Source organism: Thermobia domestica, chromosome 10, assembly GCF_964235325.1.
Source record: "Thermobia domestica chromosome 10, izTheDome1.hap1.1, whole genome shotgun sequence".
Lineage (NCBI taxonomy): Eukaryota > Metazoa > Arthropoda > Insecta > Zygentoma > Lepismatidae > Thermobia > Thermobia domestica.
The window spans coordinates 49,482,935-49,497,963 of record NC_137463.1 but is presented as its reverse complement, the minus strand read 5'-3'; the positions used below and the strand labels follow the sequence as shown (position 1 = coordinate 49,497,963).

General features: G+C 35.6%; 1 protein-coding gene across 1 annotated transcript; it reads left to right on the top strand.

Annotated features, from left to right (window-relative positions):
- The first annotated feature begins 13,979 nt into the window (after window positions 1-13,979).
- On the top strand, window positions 13,980-14,378 carry LOC145661457 (protein GVQW3-like). Its single transcript, XM_081726769.1, has one exon. The coding sequence runs from the start codon at window positions 13,980-13,982 to the stop codon at window positions 14,376-14,378; it is 399 nt and encodes a 132-aa protein (XP_081582895.1).
- Window positions 14,379-15,029: the final 651 nt, after the last annotated feature.

Sequence of the window (15,029 nt, the reverse complement as noted above, 5' to 3'; positions counted from 1 at the left end):
AGCGACAGAAAAGCAAGTAAGACTCTAATAGTGAGGAATACTAGTTCAGTGTGATACATTTATACCATTTAGTAACATTTTTGTTTACCAGGCAGCCAAGGGCGCCCATCAGGGGGAGCAAGGTGGGGCGCTCGCCCCCTAAGAGGAAATCGTATTTGGGAATATCGAAAGCCCAATAGAATTTTTACATTAGTTATAAAAAAATTTGAAACTATATTTGAAACCTCGCTTATATTTGCCACACACACACCCCTTGGAAGCAACAACATGGGCTCCCTTGCAGGCAGCACTTAAATATCACTTCAATATTAGTAGGAAAGATAGTGATTAGCACTACGACTATTTATCTTTTGAAAATTTCATTTCATAACATGCATATTATTAATAGTTTCATTCTTTGCATTCAGTTTTACGAATACAAAATGATTCTCTGTCGTTTTGCTTTCCAACACAATTTTTACATATAAATGAATGATTCTCAAAGACATTACTGTTATTAGTATTAAATTAGTATTAAAATGTAATCTTTCAGGGTTTTACGCCCCTCGATTATGCACACGTTAACAGCACCCACGTTAAAGGAGACTGTAATGATGAAAACGAACAAAATGGTGGACTTAAGACAGTGAGTGGAAACGGGAAAACCCGGAGAAAATTCCACGTACATGGTGTTTGTCTACGACAAATTGGACTTGGCGAAATATTATTATTAGTAGTAAAAGCAGTAGTAGTAGTAACAGTGTTCCTTCTTATGGCAAAATAACGAACATGCGTGCCTTTTGTACGAGTTATTTTCGTGTAGTGTGTAGTCGCGTTTGGTATAAAAAATCTAGGAGTTCTTAATTTTAGCATAAGATCCTGCTCTAATCTTCAACCCTTTTAAAAACTGACATTAAACTCAAATTCATGAAATCTTCAGTGACAATCTGAGGCATTTGTCATTAAAAGGAACAGAAAGAATGTTGATTTGATATACTTTTCTTAATTAATTCAGTATCAAAATTTGTTTTTATACTTTGTCTTGTTCTTGAAAAGAAGAAAGTACACCAAACTTTATATATTTACTTTGTCCTGCATTTGTCCGTCCGGGAGGCAAACAATCTTAAAAAACTACTTGATAGATCGAAATTAATTTCCAACAGGAAAATGTTAAGAGTTGAGTTCTTTGACAGACGAAATAATTTAATTTGGAAGTGGTAGAAACCTACAGTTTCTGATTTTAACAGTGATCACTACAGAGCAAGAACGATAAGCAATAGTGAGAGGCAATTTCATGTGATTGATTATTTGTTCCAATAACACATTTCACCCCCATCTTTAACTCTGTACTAAACGAGTAAGTGATAGAATTCCACTAGAGCTTCTGGTCACAATATTTACTTTCATACGGGCAAAAATGATAGGGGATAGCTAGCAAAGAATACGGCATTTTGTAAGTGACTTGGCGCTCAAAGAGTATTTACTATTTTTCGTCTTACTCTTTACTCAAACCGAAAGTGAAGGCAACACGGCGGCTCAGTGCTAGAGAGCTGCTTATCGTCCCTAGTTTGATCGCCGGACAAGTAGATTTGTCGTGGACAACATCAGTTCAGGGGCGGATCCAAGACCGACTTCTGAGGGGGGCGGTGGGTTGTCATACTGCTACTTTTAAGGGCTCCAAACTTTGGAGTGGGTTTTATTTATATATATAAAATAAGAAAGGCTTCCTCTTCTGGGGGGGGGGCAATCGCCCCGATCGCTCTCCCCTGGATCCGCCCCTGCATCAGTTCATGTGTTTTCTCAAGGTACTCTTCCTCCAACATTCTCATTTCACGAATTCTTTCATCATTGTTCTCTTGCCTTAATCATCTTTCTCACGTAGCCTTAACGGACATAGTCGTTAGCATTAAACAGAATGGTTTCATTTCATACTATTTTTCAGGCCGAAAGTGGCAGAATTTAACCACTTTCTGTCTTAACGTTTTATCGTTATAGAGTAGAAACGAAAATATATGGCGAGAAGTGTTTTTAGTTCTATAAGCAATTAAGTGTACCAAGAACATATTCCATTTTCACTTTAACATCTTTATTAAAACCGAACGTGGTAGAAATGTACTATCACTTCCAGTTTCAATATTAATACAAACCAAATTCCTTTCCGTGGTGAACAGGTGGCACTTCCACTTTTGTCCAAATGCCTAATAATAGTATTTTAGTGCTTTCACTTATAATAAAGATTTAAGAAAGGGTGATGTAATTGTCTCTGATTTATTTATTTCAAAATTCATACCCTTTTAAAGGATGGTAACGGCCAGCGTGTTCTAATTTGCACGTACGTGTGAAATGCTGCAAACTATGGTTTCAACGCTCCTTTAACCACATGGCAGCATTTCATACTATATTGTCCCTACAATCGCATTTATCTTTATTGTAGAACATGCACGTAAATAGCACCCAAAATGAGCAACATAAACTGGAATCAACTCTTTTGATTTACAGAATTGTCAACATCATCAAGCTCATACTGGGCTTAAAAGGTCTCACGAACTTTGTACACTTCCATAGGCAACAAAGGGCACGAACAATGGACTTCGTTCTATTATGTACAGCATATCTAAATAACTTACACGTGTTGTGAAGCTTATGCTATGTAGTTTATTATACCTTGTCAATGAAGGTTTAGTATCCAATGATAATTCTCGTTTTCTCTCTTGTTATTGGCACCAAAGATATTAAGATAAACTCCGCTGGTAGGTCTTCGTTTAGTAGGTACTCCGATTTCACTGTTTATAATGGTTACTTCCAATCCCACAACGAGCAACACTAGAAATTAGAATGCTTAGGTGAACATATCGTAACTTTTTAGATTGAGATTTCATGTAGCTATATGATTAGCATTATTTACAATCGTGTGGGGAAACTCATGTTGTTCGATCCCTAGTAAGAATACACGTGGTTCAAATCCCACATTGTGTGTATACGTTTTAAGACTCAATGCTGGCAGAGATATTACTATGTATCAACAATAAATTAAACAATTTAAATTTAAACGAAACTTGGTCACAAAAACTGAAACCTGAAAACTAACTGATGCAGTTTCTTTTTGGTTACATTTCTGCATAATTTACAAGAATTAGGAAACTTCAGGATAATTCTATTCGTTAGATTATTTTTCACGTGAACTCAGTTTTTTTATAAAATTGCAAATTAGAAAGTATCCTATTAGAAAACAGGAAATGACTTAGTCTGTGAGTCATGCTAATAGATGTCACTAGTAGCTTTTCTATCACTTGTCTGTGCAAAAAAGTTTAGATATTAGCATATAATATAAAGTTTAGAAATGATTGGCTTGCAACATATATATAGAGTTGAGTTGATTTTAGTTTAGCGTCCCTTTCAGCAGCGAGGCTATATGAGACGTGGACCTACTGATTAACGTGGAATCCGAACCACATGAGCTCCCGCCGGGAATCGAACCCGGGTCTCCCAGCAACATATATATAGAGTATACCGTATATAGAGTATACAGTATAAAGAAAGCAAGTGAAAAGAAAGAAGAAGATGGAAATGTAAAAAAAAATAATGAAAAGAGAAATTAGAAATCTTGATTAGGCAAGAATTTAACCTATAGTGTACGAGTGACAGGAATACCAACTTTAAATCGAAAGAGAAATACCGACAATTAGAACGGAATAGAAAGATGTGTACAGCGTACACGACGCGGAATTCGACAACATGCAAGAGCACTTTTTGTCTTCTTTTGATGTTACGAATCAACTTCTGCAGTATGTGAACATCTTTCTGTTCCGTTCCAATAGTCACGATTCGATTTTTCATTCTATGTTGGCACCACTGTCACTCTTACATGACACCGAACTCGCCAATAAGCTGAGATTGAGGAAAGCACCTGGAAAAGAATAGAATCAAAATCACATGAGAACTCGAACTAAGCATATCTGGTTGCAAAGCCAGATTGACAATCCTTAACGTAAGTTAAATCTACTCGTTACAAGGAATAAAAAGAAGCAATTAAACAGGAAAAATTAAACAAGATAAACATATTATTGTAAGCCAACAAAAGTAAAAATTCTTAGTACGTTACTTAATGACGTTCTATAGGGATAAATTCTTACTTATTTTCCCTGTAATTCCCAAGTAGAGAATAGTCCTATTAGTTAAAAAAGTTACTGTAACCCAATTAGAAACATGTTTCTAATAATAAATAAAGATACAATCACATAAATAATTTTACCAAGTATCGAATTATTTACGCTTACTATCTGCAGTAGTTTATAACCTATAGTGTAATGTTTGTTTCTTCAATAAAAATTACCATATACTTATAGAATACTAGTGTAATACTGCTGGGAAATGTTCTATAGTAGTTGTCATTTTGTTAGTTAATTTTTATTGCAAGTTTAGTCATGGAACGGCAATAGAGAGAAACTGTGTGTTCATGTCGTGGAAACGTATTACGAAAATTTATGTACTGTGAAAACCACTTTACATAAACGCAACGTCATTATAATGGTGTGCTTCTTAAATGTTTTAAAAGTACAACAAAATTTCGTAGCACAGTACACAAAATTGAGTAAATATAACCTCTTCAAGACATTGATACGTTTGTGAATAATAAGGAATTTCATGAGCAGTCATTACGTCTATCTAATCTAATGATTGTCTGTTATTTTGCAATGATATGGAACTTGTTGTGCAGTCTAGAAACAAAATTAGTAAGGTGTTATATTTTCACAGTTCTACATCAAGTTTTCTGAAATCAATATAACAGGAGAAAGACAAACAAGAATTTTAGGAATGATCCAAAAATGCATTAAAAGTTTGAGATCTTAGCCAATAAATAGCTCTTTTATTAGGGGCAATAAAATTTTTGAACGGCCTTTCAATCGAGTTTACGTATTTTGTAAGGAATATATACTTCATACTGAGTTAAGTGATAGTTCAGGTTTAGCTATACTATATGTAGTTCTCCAGATATAAGGCCTACAAGAAAATTTTTGACTGAAGTATATTCGATCTTTCGATTCAAAAAGCATAATGATTGAGGCGAACTGATCGATGTCAGATATACAAATAGAAGGGGAAAATATAAAACAGGTGTCACGTTTTCAATACTGGATAGTATTATAATTTATGACATGGATAGGAATAAAAACAAACATAGGAAAAGCAAAGGAAACCTTTACAAGGAAGAAAATCTATTTCATGGGTCCTTCAATTAAGAGGTAAAGAAAAGACTAAAAGGAGTTTCGACTCACTCTATGGGAGCGGAAACAGGGTCATTATGCATAAGCGATGAGAAATGATTGGAATTTCCCGAAATATGTGTGTGGAGAAGGTTGAAGAGAATTAGCTTAGTCAAGCGGAAAAGGAATGAGTAAATATTAAGAATAGTAGGGGAAAAAGAAATAATATCAGACGTAATTGCAAAGAGGAACAAAAACGGGTTGGGACCTTGTCTGAGGAGGAACTGTATAATGAGAGACACAATGTTAAATATGGTAGCAAGATAAAGAGGGAGAGGTGAAAGAGTCTTCAGTTGACGGACGATATCAAAACAAAAGTCGTACATGAAGACAAAGAACTTAGCTTAAGACCGTGGTATGTTGAACCTTTTTAATTGAAACAAGTGGTCTGCCAATAATTTGAGAATACTTAAGACGATAATGATGATTATTCCTGTCCAAGCAGGAAAAGAACATCTAGCTTGTTGCTCCTTTGCCCAGTTTATAACCAAAAATGGTTAATAATGTTGCATAAAAAAAATGAAAAATATCTTGAACAGAATGACATAACTTGAAGTCAGTTCTTGTGTTGGATGCACTCAGGGGAATCAGGCCATAAATGTCAGATTGTACTTAAAAAAATGTTGTGATATCATCACATCTCCAATATGCACTTTTTATTGCAATGCATAAGCTAGAAGTAAGATTTGGCCTTACATTTTTTATAAAGAACGACGGACAACCATTTATTTTAGGTGCTGAGATACTTTTAGTTACAAAATTTTGCTTGCTTAATTGGCCTTTAATGTTTTACATAACAGTGTTTATGTTTACAACTGATATCATATTTTTGCAGGTATAGGCACATTTCAGGCACTACACGGAGTATGCCAAGTATGACTTTTCACATACTAATAAAATGGATAGATTGTTTTTACCTCAATAGCCGTCTATTCTAAGATTTTGTTTTCTGTAATTCTAAATTCACTGAAATAACATTTGATTTAATATGATAAACCCAATAAAATGAGTAATGTTAGAATGTCATAGTGAGAGGGTGGGTTTACTTTTTAACTACTAATATTTATGCAAATATGAATACGTTGACTACTCTTACGATTCAGTGGCACAAAATCGGACTAAAATATCGTTGTAAAATTAGTAATTGTATGCCTGTTCTAGGCCAGCGAAATCACTACACAACATAACCAATCAGCGAAACATGGGTTGTATATATATTTATATATACAAGGTGTTAATGTACTATACCGACAAACTGTAAGAGGTGATTCATCACATCAAAATAAGAGAGAAAGTTCATATGGACCTATGGCGAAAAGTGCATAGTTACAGAGATAGGGCTGTCCAAAATCGCGATAAAGCCCAATTTCAATAGGCTATATTTGGAATTCCAGAAACTATGGATGGTGGTTCTCATCAACGTAAAGGAAGCCACGCATATACAATCCAAAAGTGCATATTTTATCAATTCTTAATAGGTGTAGAGGGTATTCCCAACAGGGTGTAAATCTTAGACATGCTTCAAATAGAGTATTCAGATATACCCTGATTTCAAGAAGGGTCTAAAGTAGGGAGGAAGTAAACCATAACAACATTGGACATCCAATGCTTCGGAGGGAAAACAGAAGTGTTAGAAACCGGTAGTTCCATGTTTCTTTGTGTTCGGAATAACGTGTGATGATATGTATTTCGTCACAGTGTATTTCACGTTTTCCTCACTTATAAGCGTGAAAGAAAACATCGCACCATGCGTTTTCCCGAGTACGAGAGACCGTGCTGCTGACGATCCTTAACACTTCCGACATCGCGCCCAAGGATTCCGTGTTCACTACTATCAAGGCTTATCGTTTGCCTACTTTGGCCCAATCATAAAATGAGAGAATATCTCAAAATTCGGTTGATGGCATGTCTGTGAATTTCACCCTGCAGGGAATAATCTGTAGAACCATTGAACATTAATGAAATATGCATTTTTGGATTGCGTATGCGTGACTCCCTTAACACTGATAAGGGCCACATACACAGTCTCCCGAATTCGAAACAGAGCCTCTTGAAATTTGGCTTTTTTGTGATTTTGGACAGCCCCTAGCTCTGAAACTATTCAGTTTTCGCCATAGGGTCATACGAACTTTTTCTCTTATTTTGATGTGAAGAATCAGCTTTTAAAGTTTGTCGGTATAGTTTATTAACACCCTATATATATATATATATATATATATATATATATATATATATATATATATATATATATATATATATATATATATAGTTGTTTAAACACGTTTATTCTAATTGAAAATTGCAAACATTATGAATGCATATATGCCTCGTTTTGTTTGATGATCTGCAATTTTTCAGAAACATCATTATCACGTCGTAACATAACTTCTCAGTTTTCTGGTCGAAAAGTTGTAGCATGGGGTTTTCACAGAGCTCTTTATACCATAAGCCCAGGATTACACTTCTCAGACATTATATTCCAGGTATAAATTATAAATTGTTACATGTATTCCTCTCTTGCTAACTGTAGAAAGCGTTCTCACTTACAATAAGGGTTTGATATTAAAGAAAAACATTATCTCACGTACTACGTACGTAAACAGAATCACTGCCAGTGTCCCATTTAGTAAAACTCAAGATTAATGTACAGAATTGGTTGCTATTATTACTTATAGCCAGTATCAATTGCCGAATGGTGTCGGGAATTACGTTTCAAATCGCAAAGTGCAATTAGTTGTGCGTTTGGGATCTCCTAAAGAGCATGAATGTTTGGTATTCTCCACATACTTTTTGTATTCGAAACCCTGTTGGATTGGGTTTATAGACTATATAATAATATGATAAATTAAAATATTTTGCAGAGGAGTATGTTTCGGTTGGGGTGAACTTAAAAAGAAGTGATATAACGTTCAACTTTGGTGCTATTCTCCTTCGATCCTTGCCCACGTGAGCTTTTGGAAAGAAACATAATATCCATGGGGTTTCAAGAGACATTTTCTTTTTCTCCAGACTTTTATTCCACCAATTCTTTCATAATTATTTACGTATATTAATCCTCAGTCTCCTTTATCCAAAAAAAAAGTTACCCGGACAGCGAAATATTGTACAAATACACGGGATCCTTATGTTTACAACAGAAATCAGTACTTAGCATACGTTATCCATATGCTAAATTTACATACGTACTGTCCTATTTCCCGCTTAGATGTTACACCATGTTGGTGCAGGATGTCTGACAGCTAAAAATCTTCCCTACATTATGTTACATACTTCAGCTATATGTTACATACGTCCATCTGCAGGTGAGATCCTGACTGCCTATATACAGTTCTTTCGTTCGTATGGAAAGTACGTTTATTCGGAACACTTATATGGAAAGTACGAATAAAATATACTTTTTCAGTTATACGTTTACTGTACGTTAAGTTCACAAACTACAGGATTTACACATGTAACCTGCGCCACGTACGCAATATACGTTTTTGCCCCAGTGCATTAAATTAAAGGTTTTATTTTTTTTCAAGTGCATTGTATTTTCTTCTTAAATTTTTTTATAACTATTTTCATTGGCATTGCAAAGGAAGAGAATACCATTAACTAGATGGTTACTGGTTTTGGATTCTATGCAGAATATCCAAAAAGAGACCAAGTGGTTTATCATGTACCGTTGCACGTTTATCATGTACCGTGAGCTCGGTGTTGAAACGTACAGTAGTTTCAAAGTCAAGTTAAATAAGTAATTTTTCCTGAGATCTTTTAGTTCACCTAAACCATATTTAGTTGGGCAACATGGAAATTTTAAAACTTTTCTCTCCCTTGGGAGAGCTGCTTTCTACTTTAATAAGGTCTCTTATTCGTAACTGCATTTAGATATTCTATCCTCGGTCTTCCCCTACCTGGTTGTCCTTCTGCCTTTCCCTCTATCAGCACGGTGATCTAATCGAAGTGCTAAATAAGATTGCCAAGCATGCTGTTTCTTCTTTTCCCTATTATGTTCATGATCTGTCATCCTTCATTATAGCTTCCTTTAGTGCGTCTTCATTCTTTTACCTTTTGGCTCATGATATGCACAGAATTCTGCACCAACACTACCTTTCAAATGCTTCCAGTTTGAATATTTCAGCTTTCTTCAATGTCCACGTCTCTGATCCGTAAAGCGCCACGCTCCATACCAGGGTCTTAATAAATCGTTTTCGAAATTCCAACGACACATTTCTTGAAATAAACAGTCCTCTTTTCCTATTGAATGCTTGTTTAGCTTGCGCTATTCTGGAACATATGTCATTTTTACTTTTTCGCTCCGAGGATATTAGACTTACAAAATAGGGGAATATCTTAACGTCTTCGATTTTCTCTCCATCTAGCTATACGTTAGCTTCTTCCTAGCCTGCTCTTGTGCATTTTATCACTTTATCACTTTGGTTTTCTTCTTATTTATCATCATTTTGCATGAGATATGCAGCCCCAATTTCGAAGATTTTTTTTTTAATCAACAAAACAGAAAGAATTAAAGTAAATAAATTCTTTAATAAACAATATTGCATTGCTAACCAACAAACCTCTTGACTTGATAACTTTTTCTTATTATATTAAAAAAGACATATTTTTTAAACGACAATTTTGCTTTTCATTTTTCTACTGAAAACTCGGTTTGGATGCAAGCTGCTTTAGCAGACAGTAAGAAATTGGCATTCTTTTCCTAAGTATCACATATCGATCAGTAGTAAAGCTTAGACGGACAGAAGTAAACGGACCGAAGAAGTATTTAAAAGGAGGAACGAAGAGAAAGAGAAAGAAAGAAAGTAGAAGAAGCCAGCTTTAATACTTCCTTCCCCCCCTCCCGTTCCACCATTTCGTTTCGTTAAGGCCGTCTTAAATCCTCTGCCTCGTTTCGAAAGCAAAGAAACATGTAAGCTGCTCTTCAGGGGCATCATGGGAACCACTTCGCTTGAAAGTGAGCACTTTCTTATTCTGCTTTTTCTTTCTTTCTTTCTTTTTATTTATTTATTTATTTTCTTTCTTTTTTCCTCGTCTTCTGTCCTTTGCTTTTAATGGTCTTCACATTCAAAAGGATTTGTCTGCTCGTACAAGAAAAGACAGTATTTTTGTTATATCCATGCAAAGCGGACATTTTGCTGTGCTGTAAGTTAGACAGCAAAATAACTTCTTTTCTGTGTTAACTGGAATTATTCTCGTAATCTGTTTCCAAATACTTTATTTAAATGTTCCTTTGTTGACTATTTCTCTTGTCATGAATGTTTAATGAATTACACATGGAGGAAAAACAATGATACATGCTTCTTAAATAAAGCGTATACCTATTTAAACCATTGAGATAAGCGCGGACAAGCAGCCGATGTAATGCACTGTCTATGTATTTTAGTAAAAGTGTTGTAAGATGTAATGATATAACACACAATATGTCTATTGTATTATTAACGTTGTAGTTTGAATCATTGAAACAAAATGCATTTCATCATTATAACTAAAGTAACCTCCAGTGTATTAACATTGTGGGCCTCAAGTAAAAACAAAAATGTTGCTACGGGTGCTGTACGTGTTGTTACAGGTGTTCACAAATGTTTACGTCCTGCAGTATTTGTTCAAACATTTGCAGTTGTGTTTATATATTTTACGTAATAGTTTGTTGTTAATTTTATGTACTTTTGCTTTCTTCCTTCATGTTATATGTACAAAATGTTATAATTATATACACATACTGTATGTATCTTTGTGTATATATAAGTATTTATGCTCCAGCGTAAAGCGTAGTGGCTAACGCTTTCGGCTTTGTTGCCAGTGCTTCGAATTCGATTCCGAATGAGGACATTCAGTCGAAAAGTTGTAAAAGCTTTTAAAGACCAGCCAACCTAATTGAGGCTTTTCCTGGATTTTCCTCATTCATACCAGGCAAATGCTGTGATAGTACTTAACATGAAATTCCAGATCGCTTCCTTCTTCTCGGTTCCTTTCTTCGTTTATCACTGCCCCGTTCGTCGTATTCGCTGAAGGATATCATACTCTATAACACGTGATGGGCTTAAAACTACATAAGTCCCGAGAACTCAGAAATTTAATTTCTAAATACAGCATAACACTGGAATATCTCTAGCAATTTCAATCAAACATGGCTCATATATGATTTACAACGTGGGAAAATGCTGGGGAAGTAAGATTCCAATAGCGCCCCTTAGAGTATGAGTGGGAAGGATACAAGTGTAAAAATAACCGGAAACGATGAATATTTGTAATGACTGCAAAGTCCTCGGAGCTGTTGAGATAAATAGTGATACTCTCGATGTTGTCCAAATTCAACCCTCATCTTTAGGAGGGACAGAAAAGAACAAAAATGAAGCGACAAAAAGAAATTAAATTACTGCAAAAAAAATAGTGTTTGGCATCGCTAATCTGATTAGTGACAGCACTGTTAAAATTTAAGCTAAGGGTTCGTCGTATAGAACTTTGAGCCGACAAGTGTACTGCAAGTTTCGTTAAAAAAAACTCTTTCAAGGAGAAGAAGGTTCTGTAATTGCTTTCACTATATTTAAGTTGATGTTGCCTGTTGTTTGTGATCAGATCACATAGGAATGGATGAACCATTTTAAAAGTTTAGATGAAATAAGGAATACTAAGTAATCTTCTGACATCTTGCTTCGGAAACGCAAATCGAGTTTTTGCAAATACTAAGTTAGTAAAATAAAATTTCGATTTCAATTTTTCACGATTATTCGCCGATGGTAAGGAAGTCAATGATTATGATAATGAAAGCAATGGTGGAAGGAAACAGGAGAACTTCGAGAAAACTCACCCACACGTTATTTATTCACCACAAACGTCACTTAACGCGAGCTAGGATATCACCACGGCTCTTACGCATCAACAGTGAGTTCTCTACAACTCAGCCAACGCAGCCCGAAAGTACTAAAATAGTATCATGGATCATCGCTAGATTAAACGAAATAAAAATTGTTATGATTTCTTATGATCTGTCTCCTATGCTTCAATTAGTGAACGAAACTAGAAGGAATAATATCAGGTAGTTTAGAAACAATTGAGCTTCTTGCCCTAGACTTAGCATTAGTATCCAAAATCTCAGAGTATATGAGTAACATCTGTTGGCCAAGAGTTAAACCTGCTAGGTGTACAAAACGTGTTGGAATTCTTGTAATTGTGCGTAAGGTACAGTATTGTTGAGTTAAGATGAGTGAACTGCCTACAAAACTGCTCTACATTTTACAATTTCACTTCGATAAAAGTGCCAATGCTACGTATGGGCTTGAAGACACCGTGCTGATAGAGCGAAAAGCAGAAGGAAAACCAGGAATAGGAAGATCAAGGATAGAATATCTAGATGCAGTTACGAAGAAGAGGCTTTATCAAAGTAGGAGAGAAAAGTTTTGAAATTTTCATGTTGCCCGCCAACCTATGGTTGAGGTGAACTATAAGAAAAAGATTGTCAAGTTACAGTACCTTATCAAAAACAACAAGCTAAAGGTCGCGGAGTTGCTATTGTTAAGAAGATACCAATACTCAAGATGCTCAGTAAACAACCATTCACTGGAATAGTGAATGACGTTCTGGGAAAAGTCGAGCAAATACTAGGGCGTAAGCATCATGGCATCGCTAAGAAGGTAACATCCATCACCAAATAGAGTTAAATCGTTTGTAGAAAGCTGGCTACAAACAGAAGCTAGACTTTCGGATCACACATGATCTGACGGAATAACATTTACTTGATTGCACGAATTTCTACTGAAACACAACGAAATCGAAACATTTTCGAAGCGGTTGATTACGAGCAATAGGAGAGGATGATATCCGACAATATGTGAGAACGATCGTCATGAAGGTAGAGAGCTGCATCATCGTCTGTGGCAAACCCCACACTGACCACCAGGAACATTATTCTAGGTGTTTCGTAAAATTGAAAGAGCAATGTGGATGAAAGAATTACTGCCGCTCTTTAGAAAGATATATTCGAAGCTGTACTGTTTACATTTAGTACAAGTGTGCCTAGCAAGTTCCAAGAAAAGGGCGGAAGCGGTCAACAGAAAAGGTTCACAACTCCAGACTGCATACATTTTAACGACCTTTCAGAAATTGAGAAAACTTTGTTGTAAGACTTTAATATATCCACGGACCTGGTACTATCACATTATGATTTCTTTCAGTTTCTGTAGTACTCCTGAGGTGTTAATTTAGTTTCATTGTAACATGTGAAAACTACCGTCACTTTCCCCCCTCTGAAAACCACAAATAAGGCGGATAAATGACAGATAGTCATCGAACATAATGGTTCACACGACTTCTTAATGTTATTTCCAAATCATAGTTTAATGCTTTTTTCTTATATAACTTATTATTATAAATGCATTCTCAATTTTGACCTTCAAAGGTCTGACGCATTAGATGGAATTATATTAAAATCACTTCGAATGAAATTCCTACTGTAAATATAAGGGACATACTAAAAGTCGTGTGCAACATGTTTTCACAACCGTAATCTCTAGTTGTAAGTGAAACCAAGTATATCGTCTCAATATACAGACCTTTCTTTCTTTCTTTCCACATGTTGACTCTGTTTGTTGCTAACACGTGGTCACAGGCAGGATTTCCAAAATGGCGAGCAACGATGTTTCTTTTTGATGGCATGCTGTGATTGAATTTCTTGTTAAAGAGGACCAATCTGCTTCTCAAATTCACCGCAGACTGCAGCGTGCCTATGGAGATGTGTGCATGGGTGCCAGCAGTGTTAGGAGGTGGGTGAAATATTTTAAGGATGGACACACGACAATCGAGGATGAGTCTCACAGCGGGCGCCCTCGAACTGCCTCCACGGAACGCAACAAAGTGAGGGTTGTTGAGCTTATTAGGGGAGATAGGTGTATCATTGTGAATGAAGCTGCTGCAAAACTTGGTGTTGGACATAGTGCGGTGCGAGAAATGATTCACAGCTTAGATTATCAGAGTGTTTGTGCCCGTTGGGTTCCACGTTTATTAACCGAGGACCAGGGAGTAACTGTTGTCCAAACTCTTTTTCAGAAATATCGAAATGAAGGTAATGACTTTTTGACGAGTATTGTAACTGGAGATGAAAGCTGGTTCCATCATTATGAACCTGAAACAAAACGATAGAATATGGAATGTCAACACTTGAATTCGCCACCGAAGAAGAAAGCGAATATAGTGCAATATGTAGGTAAAGATGGGAGACTCTTCTGTGTTGCGCAGGTTAGCATTCTGGTTGACTTTCTTGAGCCTGGACAAACCATACACATTGTAACTTTGAATCATGAATCATGTATGGTAGCTAGTTTACAGAACCTTGTCAATGATTGTCAACGTGAAGGAAAGTCTGAATAAGTGTCTACTACCAGTCATCAAGGAATACAGTAGTAAGACTTTATTTGGATAGATCTAGCATTTCTCACTGTGATTCCGTGGCTGTGCAATGATATGAGAAAATAAAGTGAACTTAGTTAAAAAAAAAAAAAAGCGATGTATCCTCCAAACTGTCAAATCCTTTCTGGCTGTTTTTGCCAATCCGCACAAACGTACTCGTCCTAAGAGATTCGAGCAACTGGAGCAGAGTTGCCAAATATTTTTTTTAAAAAAAAGCTGTCAAAAATGTAACAGTAAGCATCCGAAAGAGTTTGATAATTAACCAGAAATGTCTAGGGACTCACATTCTTTCTTGGAATAATTAAATATTTTATTTTGAAAATTGTACTTGTACTTTAATAAAAAATTATATTACTTCTTTAGCTTTGTTCTTGCATCTACATT